At 56.5% G+C, this 14,515-nt stretch overlaps 6 protein-coding genes and 2 non-coding genes across 8 annotated transcripts; 3 read left to right on the top strand and 5 right to left on the bottom strand.

Annotated features, from left to right (window-relative positions):
• Positions 1-1,546: 1,546 nt before the first annotated feature.
• Positions 1,547-2,188, top strand: JDV02_005763 (putative secondary metabolism biosynthetic enzyme; the record flags this gene model as incomplete). The annotated part of the gene is made up of 1 exon (XM_047987080.1): positions 1,547-2,188. The coding sequence occupies one exon, from the start codon at positions 1,547-1,549 to the stop codon at positions 2,186-2,188; it is 642 nt and encodes a 213-aa protein (XP_047843064.1).
• Positions 2,189-3,055: 867 nt separating this feature from the next.
• Positions 3,056-4,136, top strand: JDV02_005762 (Glycine amidinotransferase; the record flags this gene model as incomplete). The annotated part of the gene is made up of 2 exons (XM_047987079.1): positions 3,056-3,297; positions 3,390-4,136. The coding sequence occupies exon 2, from the start codon at positions 3,804-3,806 to the stop codon at positions 4,134-4,136; it is 333 nt and encodes a 110-aa protein (XP_047843063.1). The 5' UTR covers positions 3,056-3,297; positions 3,390-3,803.
• A 793-nt stretch (positions 4,137-4,929) lies between these two features.
• Positions 4,930-6,726, bottom strand: JDV02_005761 (DNA helicase; the record flags this gene model as incomplete). Its single annotated transcript, XM_047987078.1, has 2 exons — positions 4,930-5,572; positions 5,714-6,726. The coding sequence occupies 2 exons, from the start codon at positions 6,724-6,726 to the stop codon at positions 4,978-4,980; spliced, it is 1,608 nt and encodes a 535-aa protein (XP_047843062.1). The 3' UTR covers positions 4,930-4,977.
• Positions 6,727-7,206: 480 nt separating this feature from the next.
• Positions 7,207-8,466, bottom strand: JDV02_005760 (uncharacterized protein; the record flags this gene model as incomplete). Its single annotated transcript, XM_047987077.1, has 3 exons — positions 7,207-7,461; positions 7,520-7,769; positions 7,838-8,466. The coding sequence occupies 3 exons, from the start codon at positions 8,464-8,466 to the stop codon at positions 7,207-7,209; spliced, it is 1,134 nt and encodes a 377-aa protein (XP_047843061.1).
• Positions 8,467-9,542: 1,076 nt separating this feature from the next.
• Positions 9,543-9,650, bottom strand: JDV02_005759. Its single transcript has one exon. It is a non-coding gene; the product is annotated as a tRNA-Ile (tRNA).
• A 509-nt stretch (positions 9,651-10,159) lies between these two features.
• On the bottom strand, positions 10,160-11,283 carry JDV02_005758 (uncharacterized protein). Its single transcript, XM_047987076.1, has 2 exons — positions 11,096-11,283; positions 10,160-10,886 (listed from the first exon to the last, which is right to left on the bottom strand). Exons 1-2 carry the CDS (start codon positions 11,177-11,179, stop codon positions 10,269-10,271), a joined length of 702 nt encoding a protein of 233 aa, XP_047843060.1. The 5' UTR covers positions 11,180-11,283; the 3' UTR covers positions 10,160-10,268.
• A 1,036-nt stretch (positions 11,284-12,319) lies between these two features.
• Positions 12,320-12,391, top strand: JDV02_005757. The gene has a single exon. It is a non-coding gene; the product is annotated as a tRNA-Gly (tRNA).
• Positions 12,392-12,667: 276 nt separating this feature from the next.
• On the bottom strand, positions 12,668-14,504 carry JDV02_005756 (uncharacterized protein). The gene is made up of 2 exons (XM_047987075.1): positions 13,108-14,504; positions 12,668-13,024 (listed from the first exon to the last, which is right to left on the bottom strand). The coding sequence occupies exons 1-2, from the start codon at positions 14,410-14,412 to the stop codon at positions 12,857-12,859; spliced, it is 1,473 nt and encodes a 490-aa protein (XP_047843059.1). The 5' UTR covers positions 14,413-14,504; the 3' UTR covers positions 12,668-12,856.
• Positions 14,505-14,515: the final 11 nt, after the last annotated feature.

Here is a 14,515-nt window from a genome sequence, read left to right as displayed (position 1 = left end):
GATAGACAACACGAAGGCATCTTCTTGTTGAACAAACTCAGTACAGCCTCTTACACCATCTTTAGCTTTTCCCAACACGAACAGAACTGAATGCGCAATACCGAAAGGAGAAACATGGAACAACCACCGGACATGAATCCGGTTTCACCACCTCTATCAAACGTATCGTTACGCGAGCTGATTATGCAACACGGGGCGAGGAATAAATTTCTGCCCGCACACGGGTGTAGCACCAACAGTAATACAGCCACATGCGGCTGGGGGCATGAAGGGCGGCACGGCAGAAGCCCCGGACACCACAAGAAACCACAAGCCGCCCCAATATCGCAATGCGGCTGTTGTTGGCGATACGTATGCCTGTGAGTGACCTGACACCCTTGCCGCACTTCACGTCATACACCGGTCCAGTGCGAGTCGCAGGACGCAGGTCACGGCACTTGCATGGCAAAGCTCTCACCCTGGATATTGGTGAGATCGCCCACCACGTTGAATGGAACGGGATATGACCTACAACAAGCAGACGTGTCAGAATCCGATTGGGCTTCTCAGGTTGGTGAGGGAACTGCAGTGCAAACAGTAACAGCGTGCCCTTCATCATTGAACTAACTTGAGTTTCATGTTGTCCGGATACCTTGCCATCATTGCCAAAGCCTCCTCTTGTTGTAATTGTGCGTCTATTCAATCCACTCACGAACATCTACCTTCGAGAAAAACGCTCTCATACACCATCTACTTGGTCATCATGAAAGACGCAGTCGCTTCCAGTTCCTCAACTATGGTGCAAAAGAAGCAGGAAACAACAACCAATGGTGTCGAGAGAAAGGACAATCTGGACGCATCGTGCGTTTTGCACAATTCACTCGTTTCGATCCCCCTAACTATTGCCTCTGCCATGGGTTCTTATATGACTCTGTCCACCGGCCAGCGCGTCCTCGATGCTTGCACCGGCGCTGCTGTTGCCATAATAGGCCACAACGACCCTGATGTACGGGCTGCCGTCATGGAGCAGATGACCAAGGTGTGTTACACGCATATGGTGGTCTTCACGACGCGAGCGGCAGAGGATTTGGCCGACTGCATTCTTCATGGAAAACCGCACGGGCTGTGTCGGGCATTTTTCGTCTGCTCCGGCAGCGAGGCGGTGGACTCTGCTCTCAAACTTGCACGGCAATACTATGTTGAGATTGGCCAATCGAACCGAACGCACATTATGTCACGACACCGGTCATACCATGGGAATACGATTGGGGCGATGAGCGTTGGGAGCCATGTCTCGCGAAGAGCTCCGTTCGAGGGGGCCCTGATGCTCAATAACGTGAGCATTGTGAGCCCAACGTATGCCTACCGAGGACAGTTGCAATGCGAATCGGACGAAGATTATGGCTCGAGATTGGTTTAGGAGCTAGACGACGAGTTTCAAGCTCAAGGCCCAGAGAAAGTCATGGCATTCATCTCCGAGCCAGTTGGTGGTGCCACGGCAGGATGTCTTACGGCACCCAAGGGATATTACCAAGGTGTTCGCCGGCTGTGTGACAAATACGGCATCATGCTCCTGCTAGATGAGGTCCTGTGTGGCAGTGGTAGGACAGGCACTTATTTTGCCTTTGAGCAGGAAGGCGAAGGTGTATACCCTGATCTCATGACCATGGGCAAGGGCCTGGGTGGCGGGTTCGCTCCAATGGGTGCCGTTCTTGTCCACGAGAAAGTCGTCAGAGGATTCCAAAGTGGAAGCGCCTGGTTTGTTCATTCGCATACGTGCCAAGCCCATGGGGTTGGTTGCGCTGCCGCCCTGGCAGTCCAGAAGGTGCTTCGCCGGGACCGCCTCATCGAGCGATGTGCAACCAAAGGCAAGTGGCTCAAGAATTCTCTCAACACGACATTTGGTGACTGCGAATACGTCGGCAACATCCGCGGGAAAGGGCTGTTTTGGGGCATCGAGTTTGTCAAGGACAAAGCGACCAAGGAGCCGTTCGAACCAGGACTCCGCTTTACGTGGAGGATGTTGGATGAGGCGCTGAGGCGGGGACGAGCCATGTACCCAAGGGCTGGCACCGCGGACGGAGCCAAAGGTGATCACGTTATCATCGCTCCGCCATATAACATGTCCGATGAGGACTTTGACAGCATGATGAGATTACTAAAGGACACATACGACACAGTCGAAAAGGACGTGGCGGCTATACTTTAGCATGTGCATTGCATTGAACACCGAATGTAATCGAGTAGCGGGCAACCAATGATGATTTGAAGTACAGCAGAATCATAGCTATTTCGTGTAAAGATTTCAGATTCGTATGATGCACTCTGTCCAGATCCAGGGAGCCATCCAGTTTGAAGCACAAGGCTGTTCCGCCGCTCTCTTCCAGAATAGAATCGGATGTTGTGACCTGCAAGAGTAGCTTTACAATTTTGCAACTCTGCTGTCGATCTGTCACCATGTACAATGGAGACAAGAGGGAACTACGCTACGGCCCTGCCGAGAAACTAAGGCAATGGGTGTAGCTGCAGCTGCTTCCTATGGCGCCACTGGCCCTAGGGGACAACAACTGGCGAAACAATTGCGACAAACAAGTCGATAGCGAGGTGCTCAAAATCTCCCTCCCTTCACTTCCTCACGCGGAAAGGCATGCAACTCCAGCTCATGCATGCATGTGGGCCTGGTCCTTGCGGCATCGTGGCGCGCGAAAAGGCCACTAAGACACGCACGTCGACAGACCTGTGTCTCGTGCATTCTTACATAAGAGTTTGATGACACGGGAAGAGCCGAGGCAAGAGCTCATGTACAGTATATGTAGTGGCCGGATCTAACACCCCCCCTACGCAGCAGGCAATTGCTACAACTGGCACTACCTACATGTAGAGGTGGGAGCACCGCTTTTCACTCTTCTTCATGAGAGCCTAACGCGATAGAGCAGCATGCAGTGCATGCTGCTTTCATCGAGTCGTCCTGGCCCAAGGTTATGTCACATAGGCATCCTTGCTAGTTTGCGCCATTAAATATGCGTGGATCTGATCATTCTGTTTGATCTGCTCAGCCCACTTTAACCGTTGTGCGCACAGCATGCACTCAGTTGCTGTGTTCTACACTCACCCTGCGACTACTGTTTCAACCGTCCCAGGCAGTTTGTGGTTTAGCAGCATGACCAGTAACGGCATCAGGGAAAGCGTCGTCAGCACAACATGTGTTTCTTACCGCATGCGAACATTTCAGCTGTCTGTTGACATGCGGTTGAGAAGCCATTTCGGGCATCTCTGTCGGTCGTCATGCAACGTAATAACCTCACCCTGTCGAGCCGTGTAAGTACTGTATGGCTACAGGACTATCGCCAACATTCGCTTATCATCCTTCCACCGAGCTGCAATTGGTGCTCGGTGCATCGAGCATGAAGCAACACTTTTGACTAGCTTTTCTTTTGCCGAGCCGAGTCAAACACTGGCCCCGGCACTGCACGCTGATCCCTCGCAGAATTCACTTGGGTCAGGATGAGTGAACCGGCTCTGAAAGGAAAGAATTCGGGCTTTGGTGTCGCGAAGGGACATTCAGTCGGCACTCTCCCAGCCATAAAAAGCCCTTGTGTGTGCTGCTGCGCTGAGGCGTCACAATCACATACTGTCTCTATACAAGTTATCGATTCGGGAGCATTACTGAACCAGGCTTCTTTTACCCGCATCTCGCCATGACTGTTGACAAGACTGTGCTCATCTCGGCCGACGATGAGTGGTCTCCGCTGAAGTCCGTCCTCGTTGGGTGAGCCGAACACTCGGCCTTTCCAGCCGAGCCACCTCATGTCATTTCGTCCATCATGCCAGAGGGCCATTGGGACGAGTTCAAACTCCACAATCACTTCCCGGCGCATGTCGTCGAAAATGCCCAGAAGGAACTTGACAACTTTGCGTCCGTCCTGGAGCAGCATGGCGTCCGTGTGTATCGCCCCAAGGAAGTCGACTGGGTCAAAGCTGGCGGTTACACTGGCTCCATGTCTCGAGATGCTTTGACGACCGTGGGCAACACCCTCATAGAGTCCGCCTTTGCCTTTGGGTGCCGTCGCCACGAAATCGATCTTGGCTACTCGGAAATATTGGCCGACTTCACCGCGGCGGGATCGTCAACGATTGTCCGGGCGTACCGCGATTAATTGGCCGTGACACAATTTACGACGGCGTAGCCGAGTCAATGAGCAAGAACTCTGGTGACACCCGCGGTGTCACAATGTCCATCAACAACAGTCGGATAGCATTCGATACTGCCGACTTCATGCGGTTTGGCAAAACCATCATAGGACAGCTCAGTCACGTAACCAACGAGGGCGGAGTCGGCTACGTCAAATCCGTGCTCCCGGAGGGGTACACACTCGAACTCTTGGACACTGTGATGCGGCCAGGAAACATGCATATCGACACCACCATCCTTCCACTCCGTCATGGACTGATTGTGTACTCTCCCAAGTATGTCACCGAGGAGAGACTCCGCCAGCATGCAGTTTTTAAAGATTGGGAATTGAACGCGTATCCGTTCGAAGCGAAGAACGATCCGGATGGCCCCCCCGCATATACATGCTCGGCGTGGTTAGTCTTGAATGGACTGAGTCTAGATGACAAGCGTATCTTCGTCGAGGAGAGAAACGTGCGGTTTGCGGAACGGGTCCGAGACGAGTTCGGAATGGAGCCCATTATGCTGCCCTTCCAGCATGTCAACTGTCTTGGTGGCTCATTTCATTGCTCAACGGTCGATCTGGCCAGGGCACCTGTACCCCCCGTCAATAACTCAGTGGCTTACCGTATTGTGAGGCAACAGTGGTTCGGTGCACAAGGGCCGCTTCGAATGACATCTGGAACTTGCCCAATAGTGCGGTCTTCCTTAAGATCTTCGAAGACGCGATACGTTAAAGTGGAAAAGAGTCATATATTCTCAATACTTACACACTATATGTCAGGCTAGCAGTAGGTACCTGTTCGCCGTCCGGCCCTACATCCTGATCACGGCCTGCCCTCAGAGTTCGGCGCACTCGTCGAACCCTTGTCCTCGCGCCTCGAATTCGAAGAGTTGTCGGGTATAACCCAGCCCACGCCCTTTTGGAACGTTCTGTACGTCTTCACCGTGTTCCGTGGATCATCTCCCCGGGCAGCATCGTCAATGATCACTACTCGACGCTTCTTCGAGAACCACGAAAGCATCCGAGCCAGGGGGCCATTGCGCCTTTCTTCGTAATCGGAGTCGTCATCTTTACCTACAATGCCATCATAGGAGGACATTGTATGTATGTCCCCAATGACGAGAAGGTGGTCCGTGTGTCGGGTGATGGAGACGGCCAGACGGCGAGGGTCCTTCATGAAGCAGGGTCCAGAAGCCCGGTTGACGCAAAGCACGAGAATTACAATCCTGCTAATGCCCCCGTTGAACGAATCAACAGTGTGGCACGCAACATTCGCAAACGCCTCTCGGAATAAATTCTCCAAGTGTCGCCTGTTCTCGCCGTAGGTAGTGACGACCTTGATAGCTTGCTCAGGGATCCCGGCTCCACAAAGACCGCGGAACAAGTTCAACGCGAAGCCATTTTGCTCCTCGTTATACCTAGAAGTTGAGGCTTCGAAGAGCCGACAGTTTCCAGGCTTCGAGAAAAACACTGGATAAGACTTGGCTTTCGGCGAAGCAAGTCCGTACTCGGAGGATAGCCATGCGTCCACTTGGACGGCCAAGGGCCGATGAACCAACCTTGTCGAGTCGTCATATGTGTACGTCTTTGAGACTTCCCCGTATACAACCTTCAGGGCCAGATCAAACTGGCCGATGGCCATCCGATACTGATGGTCCAGATTGCATACGGGGTGTCCGATTCTCATGACGTGTTCCAGTACGGACGCCTGCCCGTCCTTCGCGAATCTGTTGCGAGGGATGACGGTCTCTCCAGTCTTCTGGAAGCAGTTGTCGCCAAGGCCAAACGTATCTTTCGCGGAAAGTATGGCCGGCTCCATTTGCCTCCAGTCTCCGACGATGATGCAGGGGCGGCATGCATTGCCCCAAACATTGATCGCGTCCGCCCGACACATTGCTCCCGCGGCGCTAAGGACGATCACGTCACTCGTCCTCTTTAATGGCTCGAAAAAAGTATTTGCCGAAGTCTCCGGGGTACTGCATATCACAGACGCACACGAAGCAACCTTGCATTGCAGGTCGCGGAAATCGCTCTTTGAGCACTCTTGTCCAGCCTGGTACTCTTCGTACGTCATTGTGCCAGATGCGAGACTCCATAATCCCGCGTATTGACCTGACGTTGCGATGGAGTCTCGAAGTGCCACTAACGGCGGGCTGCCCTTGTCGCTCAGCTCTGGAATCTCGTCGCTCACGAATCCCAATGCCTGCAGTGTGAAGAATGCCAACGAGTTTTCCAGCGTCCAGGAACTGGGATGCCAAATGTTTCCAGCCAGACCGGATCTGTGCTCGTTTCGAGGAGCCCGCAATCGTTGCATAACTTGATCCTCTTCAATCTCAAGCTGATAACCGCGAAGAACTATCGCTTGGCAAAGCCGTAAGATTCTGTTCGTGTGGTCCAGATCGTTGATGAGCTCGACTCGAATTTGGTTAATACGTTGGCAAATATGGCTGACGGCAGCGTTCGTGGAGGCAGAGACATAGACTCGCTTGATTGACGGATTGGCCAGCATCGCGTTGACCATGACGCTGGCGGCGGTCGTCTTCCCTGACCCGGCAAAGCCAGGAAAGACCATGAGCCCCAATTGCGCAGACCGGGCATAATTGCGAAACCTGGAAGATGAAGTCGCCCGATGCTTCGCCAGGATCATCTTCAGCGTGTCTGCTGGCACAGACTCAAATAAGTCCGCCCGTGGAGGGAGGCCAAGACCGGGGGCTAGGTGACCTCGCGACCACCTATCAACGGTGGCTTCGCCGCTCTCCGTTGCAGACTGTGGGACATAGCGGGCACTCCAGAATCCCTGTCCACGTAGCAACTCGCGATGGAAAGATTGCATCTGCGCCCATGTGTACCTTTCCCACGGCCACGGTGCGGCTGACTCCAAGTTGATATCTTTTGAAACCCCTCTGGCAGCCAGCGCAGGAAGAAGGGTTGCAGTGCTCTCTACCCGGATTTTGTCGGACTTCAAGATGCTTCTAACTGCAGACGGACCGTGGTATGAAGGACCTTGATTTGATCGGAGCAAGGATATATCGAAGAGCAGGTTGACAGTGTCCTAGTCGTGCAACTCGCTGTTCAGAACTTGTTCCCATGTCTTGAATCGTGTCATTTTCTGTCCAGCACGACGAGGAGATCGAATTTTCATGTGAAGCACTATTGCCCACGGCTGGTTCATGCCCGCAACGTTGGAGCTGATGGAGAATTTGGCGTCCCAGATTGATTGTTGATCCCCGTGATTCGGCTTGACAACCACGGCGAACGGGTATGCGCTCTTCATAAGCCTACGCCAGGTGGCTGCGTAAACATTATCCTGCACGTCGTTAGAAATACAACAGCCTGAACACTTCATCATGATGAGGACGGCTCACAATTCTCTCGGTGACATTCAGCACAGCCCACACTTCACTATCGTTCGAATCGACTGGCAGTAGCGCGGCCTTGACGTTTACACCACTGAGTCCGACAATGTCTTCATGAAAGTAGAAGACGTCTTGGATGTGAGGTTGAGACACGCACGTGACAAAATCTTCCACGTCGTCGAATCGCCAGTGGGCTTCGTACCCGAACCCCTCGTTTTTGGGGATTATTCGCCGGTATCTCTTCATATCAAAGGTGTGGCTGCTCATAATCGGTCAGACGATGGGGATAACGACGGTTGAGAACGGATTGAGTGACGTTTGGCGCACATTTTGCCAAAAGGGTACCCCTGCCAGTTAGGCGGTTGACCAGCACACGCCTTGAGGAATTTGCGCATGCCATCTTCGTTGGGAATCAGGAAACGAAACCGTCTGGAAGAGAGGATCTCCGAAAGCGCTATCGAGCCGCAGATGGGGCTATCGAGATTGAGCCAGGAGCTCAACTCGGTGTCACCGCCCACGTATGGCTTTCCAAAGCCATCAACCTCGACATGAAGGCCCTCCTCGATGGAGAAAAGAACACTTCTGAGCTTTGAAATGTCACGGCCTTCACAAAGACGAGTGCTGAGGCCTTTAGGTCTTGACTCCGTGCCGAGAACGGCGCTCCAAAGGAATTGGTTATGGGGAAATTTCACCGTGATTGTATATCGAAGCGAGTTTTGTCCGGCTTCCGAGTAACAATCACCGTTGCTGGGGGAAGCCTCAACGGGAAATACAAGTCGAAAACCGACCACAGACTTGGCTTCTAGGCATTCTTTTGAGAGAAGCTGCACTGTGACCTTGCTGTCACGAACGAAGTCTCTGCCGAGGAGAATTTCGGGGTCGCCAATGATGAGTGCGGCAGCACGGGCATCCTCCCGCAGTCTATGAGCGATTAGCAACAAGGCACCACAGAGCATTGTGGCGAAACTTGCCCGTCTGCCCCAAACGATGCCGGTTCATTCTGACGCAGCAACGCCATGATGGCGGAAGACCGATGGTAGATCGTCAAACTATCACAGAGTGCGCAGCTCGTGGAAGGTGTAACGCGCAGTCCGACACACGCTGCAGGCCGAATCGGGGCTCTTGGTGGCCAGAGAGATGCAGCCGCCGATGGAGGTCGGAGAAGTTAAGAGGGAAGAAGCTGGCCGTGGGAGGCACTCAAACGGAACACAGTAAAGAGGGCGGGTGAACAGTGGTGCGTAAGTACCACGTGACTGACAGCTGTGCACGGCCACAGACAGCTGTTCACTTCAGGGCACTCAATGTAAGGCGTTGTAAGGCATCCGACCGCTCAGGGGGGAGTGGCCTCAGGCAGCCAGCCGTATGCCTGAGAGCAGACTCGCCGGGTGTAATGCATTCAGCACGTGAAGGCATAGAACTCCGTAAGCCGCCAGGCATGGTCTCCATGGTCCTGGTTGCTCGGCTGCCATAGTTGGCGTTTCTGTCACTGTCGCCTGGCGACGGAAGAAGAGAGCAGCAGAGGAATGATGATGCTGGAAGGAAACGCTAGCTGGCCACGGCAGTGAGGCAGTGAAGAAACAGATCAATGGGAGTCTGACTACCACACTGCCCATGAAGACACGGGAGTAGATGGTCTTCCGTTCCTTTTCAGCCATCTCACTTCGCGGACGCCGATTCCCTCTGCTCGCTCGGCTTCCCACGAGCCCATGCACTCGCACCTGACAGGCCGCCCGTTGCCGTAGCCAGTACAGCCATGAAGATGCATTGTTACCACGAAACGCCCCAGTTAGCCCACGCTGCCAGGTGAGAAAAGAGAGACATCTTCCCTTTCGTCCCAAGGCTGGCGACTCATCAGTCATGTGTGGCCTGCGGTCAGCCCCCATCCTCGTCAGTCTTGACTACCAACTGCGCCCGCGCGCGACGTCGAGGGGATGTCATTCACAGGCAATGGGCAAAAAGAGAGACAGGTGATCATTTCCCCCCTGACAGATGCGTGAACGAGATCCTCAAGCCAGAAAGAGGAGCAAAAAGATGTTCCTGGGGGGATTCGAACCCTCGACCTTGACATTGCTAACCATAAGAAATCCATAAAAGGATGGCTTATAAGAGTCACGCGCTAAAGCCACTGCGCCACAGGAACGTAGACCCACTTTAATTTTAAAGGGCTTAAAACTTACTATCAAGCCCTCGCACGATTTCGCACCTGGCCGGTGCGCTGTCTCTACTGGCTCCCCCTGACCCTTTCTTTGGTGGGTGCACTTCTGGTGCAGAAGCTCGGGACAGACGAGGAAGTTGAGCGACGACAACGTGCAAGTGCGACAGCTGCGATGGCAATTCAACGAGCACACGACGCCATGCGCGTAGCCGACGCGTTGGATACCAATTTCTTGGGAAGTGTATGGCAAGGTTCCGGGGAAGAAAAAAATGGTTCTGACGCGCGATGGGTTTTCAGCGGCGAGCTAGCGCGGCGTGCCAGTAGCGTTGGCGGCTGCTTGTCTTGCCTGTGTTGGGGGCGAATGGTGGTCATCGAAGACACGCCTCGCTCTGAGGCCTCGCTTTACTCTACAATATGCGCGGTCATCACCAACGCAGCCTCTGCTTCGTTCGGCTTCTCAGGGAGTAGTAGCAGCAGCAGCGGCCAGCAGCAGTAGCGCCATAATTAGGTCAATTGGGTTTCATTCACGCTTGTAACACTTTTGATCATTTTGTATCTAGGGCCCTGACAACTCTTTTCTCGTCAGCCAACTCCGTGCGTCCACTACTTTTGCTGCTGCGCGCGAACGGCCTTGGCCAGCTCCTCGCCGAGGCGCCGCGCCGACGCCGGGTTCTGGCCCGTGATGATGTTGCCGTCGACGACGACGCGCTCCGCCCAGGGGTCCGCCGCCTCCCACAGGGCGCCGGCCTTTTTGAACTCGTCCTCGAGCAGCACGGGCATGTGCTGGGTCAGCTCGACCATGTCCTCCTCCTTGTTGGTGAAGCCGGTGGCGCGGCGGCCCTGCACGAGGGGCCGGCCGTCGGGGCGTCGCGCCTTGGCCAGGACGATGGGCCCGTGGCAGACGGCGGCGACGGGCTTGCCGGCGCGGTCAAACTCCTCGATGAGGGCGATGGAGTCCGGGTGGTCGTAGAGGTCGTACATGGGGCCGTGGCCGCCCGGGTAGAAGAGGGCGGCGAACTCGCCCGACCGCCCGAGGAACTCGCTGAGCGGGCGCGTCTGCTCGAAGACGTGCGCGTGGTTCTCGAGGAAGGCCTTGGACTCGGGGTCGGATGCGAAGGCCTCGGCCGATCCGGGGTCGAGGGGCGCCTTGCCGCCCTTGGGCGAGGCCGAGACGATTTCAAAATCCTTGTGGAGGACAGCGTGGGGGTGCGACAGCTCGGGCTATGGGGGGAAAGGGATCATCAGCACTTGTTGCTTTGCGGATTGGGCCCGTAGTCGTCGATGCTCCTCCCCTGTGGCTGCTGCTGCTGCTGCTGCTAGTTCTGTGGCCCCCCCAGCTTTCAAGCCGGCTCAATTGTCGGTGGCGAGCTTGGAAGCTGGACGGACACCAGAAGGTGGCAGGGACGGCGGGGGCAATGGCTCAAACTCACAAGGTACCAGCCCGTCTTTTGGCCAGGGAGCTTAGTGTGCTCGTCGTGGCTCGTGAGGACGACGAGGATCTTAGGGTTAGCCATAGCGTATTGATGAGGCTCGTGCGACTCGTCTATACAATTAATGTGTCTTTCGGCGACGATGAGATGATGAAGGCAATGTTGGCAGCCAAGTCATCCACCCTACGTCGTCATCGCATCGAGTCGGGGCAGCCTGCGACAGTCTTTATACTATAGCATCCGCATGCTTAGCTCCGCGCCCCGCCCCTCGTCCCCCCTCTCCCATCTCCCTCCCGCCTCTCTCTCTCTAGGCAAGCTCCTGCGTCTACGTACTCGCGCGCCGAGGCACTAACGTCGCCGCGGCGCCCCCCCCCCCCAGCCAGCTGTCCCCCCGTTCTATAGCGTTCGATGGACATTAGCAAGCAAAGCAGGCTGAATAGGCCGCTGGTCGAGCGAGGTTGTATGATGCAGACGTGTGGGGCAGCGGAGAGGGAGGGTGGGCTCTACTTCGAAGTAGTATCGGCACTGACATCAAGGTGCAGCGGCGTTTAGCTCTGGCGCCAGCCACGATGGACATGGTTGTAGATCTACGAGCCTCAGATCTTTGTCATCCATCCTCGCCTCCGGCGTCCCCTGCTCCTGAAGGTTCGGGATATGGTAGTGGAGCGCGGAGGGGACTGGCTTTTGCTCATTGGCGAGTGAAGGAGATGAGCGGATCTATCGATCTTATCCGGATGGTGTCCTGGCTGGGTCAGAGCCTGTTTCGACTGCTCGCCTCGCCCTGATGGAAGGGGCTTTGCCTCGACGGCTGTGTAACGGACGGACGAGCGGTTCGGCCCAGGACGAGTGCAACACTTCGGTTCCAAGTTGGATAAGTCTACCATTTACCAAGTGCGTACCGAGATCCGACCCGGCACAACACGCATCCCTTAATAATGAGCCATTGATGTGCTTGTATATCGTGGAAGAAGCATCGGCGTTAGGTGTTATGCCAACTCCACGGACTCGAGCACACACACGGTAGAAACTGTCGTAGAAGCGTGGCGTTGCTGCTGCTGCCGAGTCTGCACCTATTGGTCTCCATAGGCTCCGCACGGCACCCTGCGGAGTTGGAGAGCGGAGCAGACCGCCAAGAGAAAGAAGTGGCGCTGACGATGGTTGGAGCGCCCACTTGTTTTGATCCCAACACGTATAACGCTCATTTGCAGCTCACTAATTATCTAAGCGGCCATGGTGTAACGGTTAGCATGGCTGATTTCCATTCAGCCGACTCGGGTTCGACTCCCGATGGCCGCACGCCTTTGTTTTTTGAACTACACGCGTCCCATTGCCTCGCAGCAATGGACATCGCATTCTTTTTTGTTACATGTCAAGGTAGTTGAGTTGGTTACCCTGGGGTTGAGCCCAGGAGCCGAAATGGATTGCGCAATCATCTTGGGACGGTGCGAGAAAGCTCATCATGCTCGATATACGGGCTGAAGACGCGCCTTAGTTTTCATGAGAACTTTTTGCTCTGCATGGCAGAAGATGAACGCTGCGCGCTATGCTACCCGATATGAAGTGACGTGAGATGGACCTGCTGCTCAATAGGTAGGTAGCACTTCCTGTGCCTAAATCCACAGGTGGCTTGTCGCCGTGTACTCCGTACGCCGCGACTTGGTGGTGGGCTGCTATAAGTCACGCAGGATAGTACGTATCCCTCGTGAGACGTACCGACACGTACCCATTTACATGAGCCAATTTAATTGCAACACTCCTCCTTCACACTCTCGCCTTGAGCGACGGATTCATGCGAAGGCGCATCACAACCACCAGCACGGCCGCCCCGAGCGCGAGAGACCCAGCATAAAACATGGCCGGTCGATACGCCTGCAGGCCATTGTCCTGGCCGCCGTACGCATCCAGCAGGTAGCCAGCGATGGGCGCGCCCTGCTCACATCACGCCGTCAGCAGCAGCACAATTAATCGAGGGATTCTGAATTCTCGCGGCTGGGTGCAGCAGCAAGACTCACCATGAGGTACCCCGGCCCCCAGCCCGTCACCACCATGCCCAGCGCGACGGCCACACGCGCCGAGCCAAACACGTTGCCCACGACGGTCGGTATGGTGGCGAAGAACCCCCCGTTGGACGCGCCGTTGAGGACGGCAAACAGCGCCAGCGGGGCGACTGTTGTCGACGCCGGCCACAGGACGAGCATGCCGGCGCCGCTGACCACGAGTGTCGCCAGCAGCGTGTTGAGCGGGCCCAGACGGTCCGACAGGAGGCCGCACAGCACGCGGCCCAGCGCCGATGACAGGTTGAAGCCCGCCAGCAGGCCGGCGCCCGCCGACGACGACAGGCCAAGTGCGTGTGCGTACAGCGGCAGGAAGAAGGCGGGCACGAGCAGCGGGAACGTGGCGACGGCGCCAGCCAGGAAGATGAGGAGGAAGCGCACGTCGCGGAACAGCCGCCACTCGAGGTGCTGCCCGCCGCCCGTAGCCGAGTACGATGGCGACGACGATGGCGCCGATGCATGCCGCCGCTCCTTGATGACGAGCGCTGCCGGAAGACCCGTGACGAGCGCGGCAAGCCCCACGATGCGGTACGTCCAGGCCACGCCGAATCGTTGGATCAGCACGCCCTGCAGCAGCGTGACGGCCGCGCCGCCGAGCCCGCCGCCCGCGAAGACGACGCCGTTGGCGAGGCCGCGCCGGCGGCGAAAGTACTGCGCGGGTGTGACGGCGCAGGTGGTGAAGCAGAGGCTCATGCCGAGGCCGAGCATGGCCCCGGCGGTGACGAACAGGCCTGGGACGCTGCGGGCGCAGAAGCCGCTGGCGACTTCGGCGGCGACGATGATGCAGACGCCGGCGATGGCCACGGCGCGCAGGCCCACGGCACGCACTAGGCGAGCGTTGGTGACGGCGCAGGCGGCGATGAGGGTAGGCGGCAGGGAGCCGACCCACGACAGCGTCGAGGCCGGGGCGAGACCTGAGGCGACGAGGGCCGACTGCATGACGCCCCACGAGTAGCTGACGCCCGTGAACCAGAAGGAGACGACGGCGCAGGCGGCGATGACGGACCACGCCTCGAAGCCTCCGTCGGGCACGGTGCTGTCGGCAAGTCGCGACGCCTCGAGGACGGGGTCGGCGGCGGCGGTGTCGGAGGACGAGGCGGAGGAGGGAGGAAGAGGGCGAGCGGCGCGCTGTTGGAGGGCAATGCCCCCATTGTCATTGTCGACGCTGCTGTTCATACCGCCGCCGCGGGGACCGAGCTCGATGGCTGTCGCCGTGGTGACGCCCGCGACGGGAGCGGGCATGGTCACCGTCGCCGTGGCCATGATGCGATGGGATGGTGAAGCTCTGGTTGGACAGACTATACCGGGAATCGCGCAGACGACGCAGCATCAAGGGACAGGGCCGTCGAAGCTACATCTAGCCGAC

This window comes from Purpureocillium takamizusanense, chromosome 5 (assembly GCF_022605165.1).
Source record: "Purpureocillium takamizusanense chromosome 5, complete sequence".
Taxonomy (NCBI): domain Eukaryota; kingdom Fungi; phylum Ascomycota; class Sordariomycetes; order Hypocreales; family Ophiocordycipitaceae; genus Purpureocillium; species Purpureocillium takamizusanense.
This window is presented reverse-complemented; position numbering and strand designations above follow the sequence as displayed.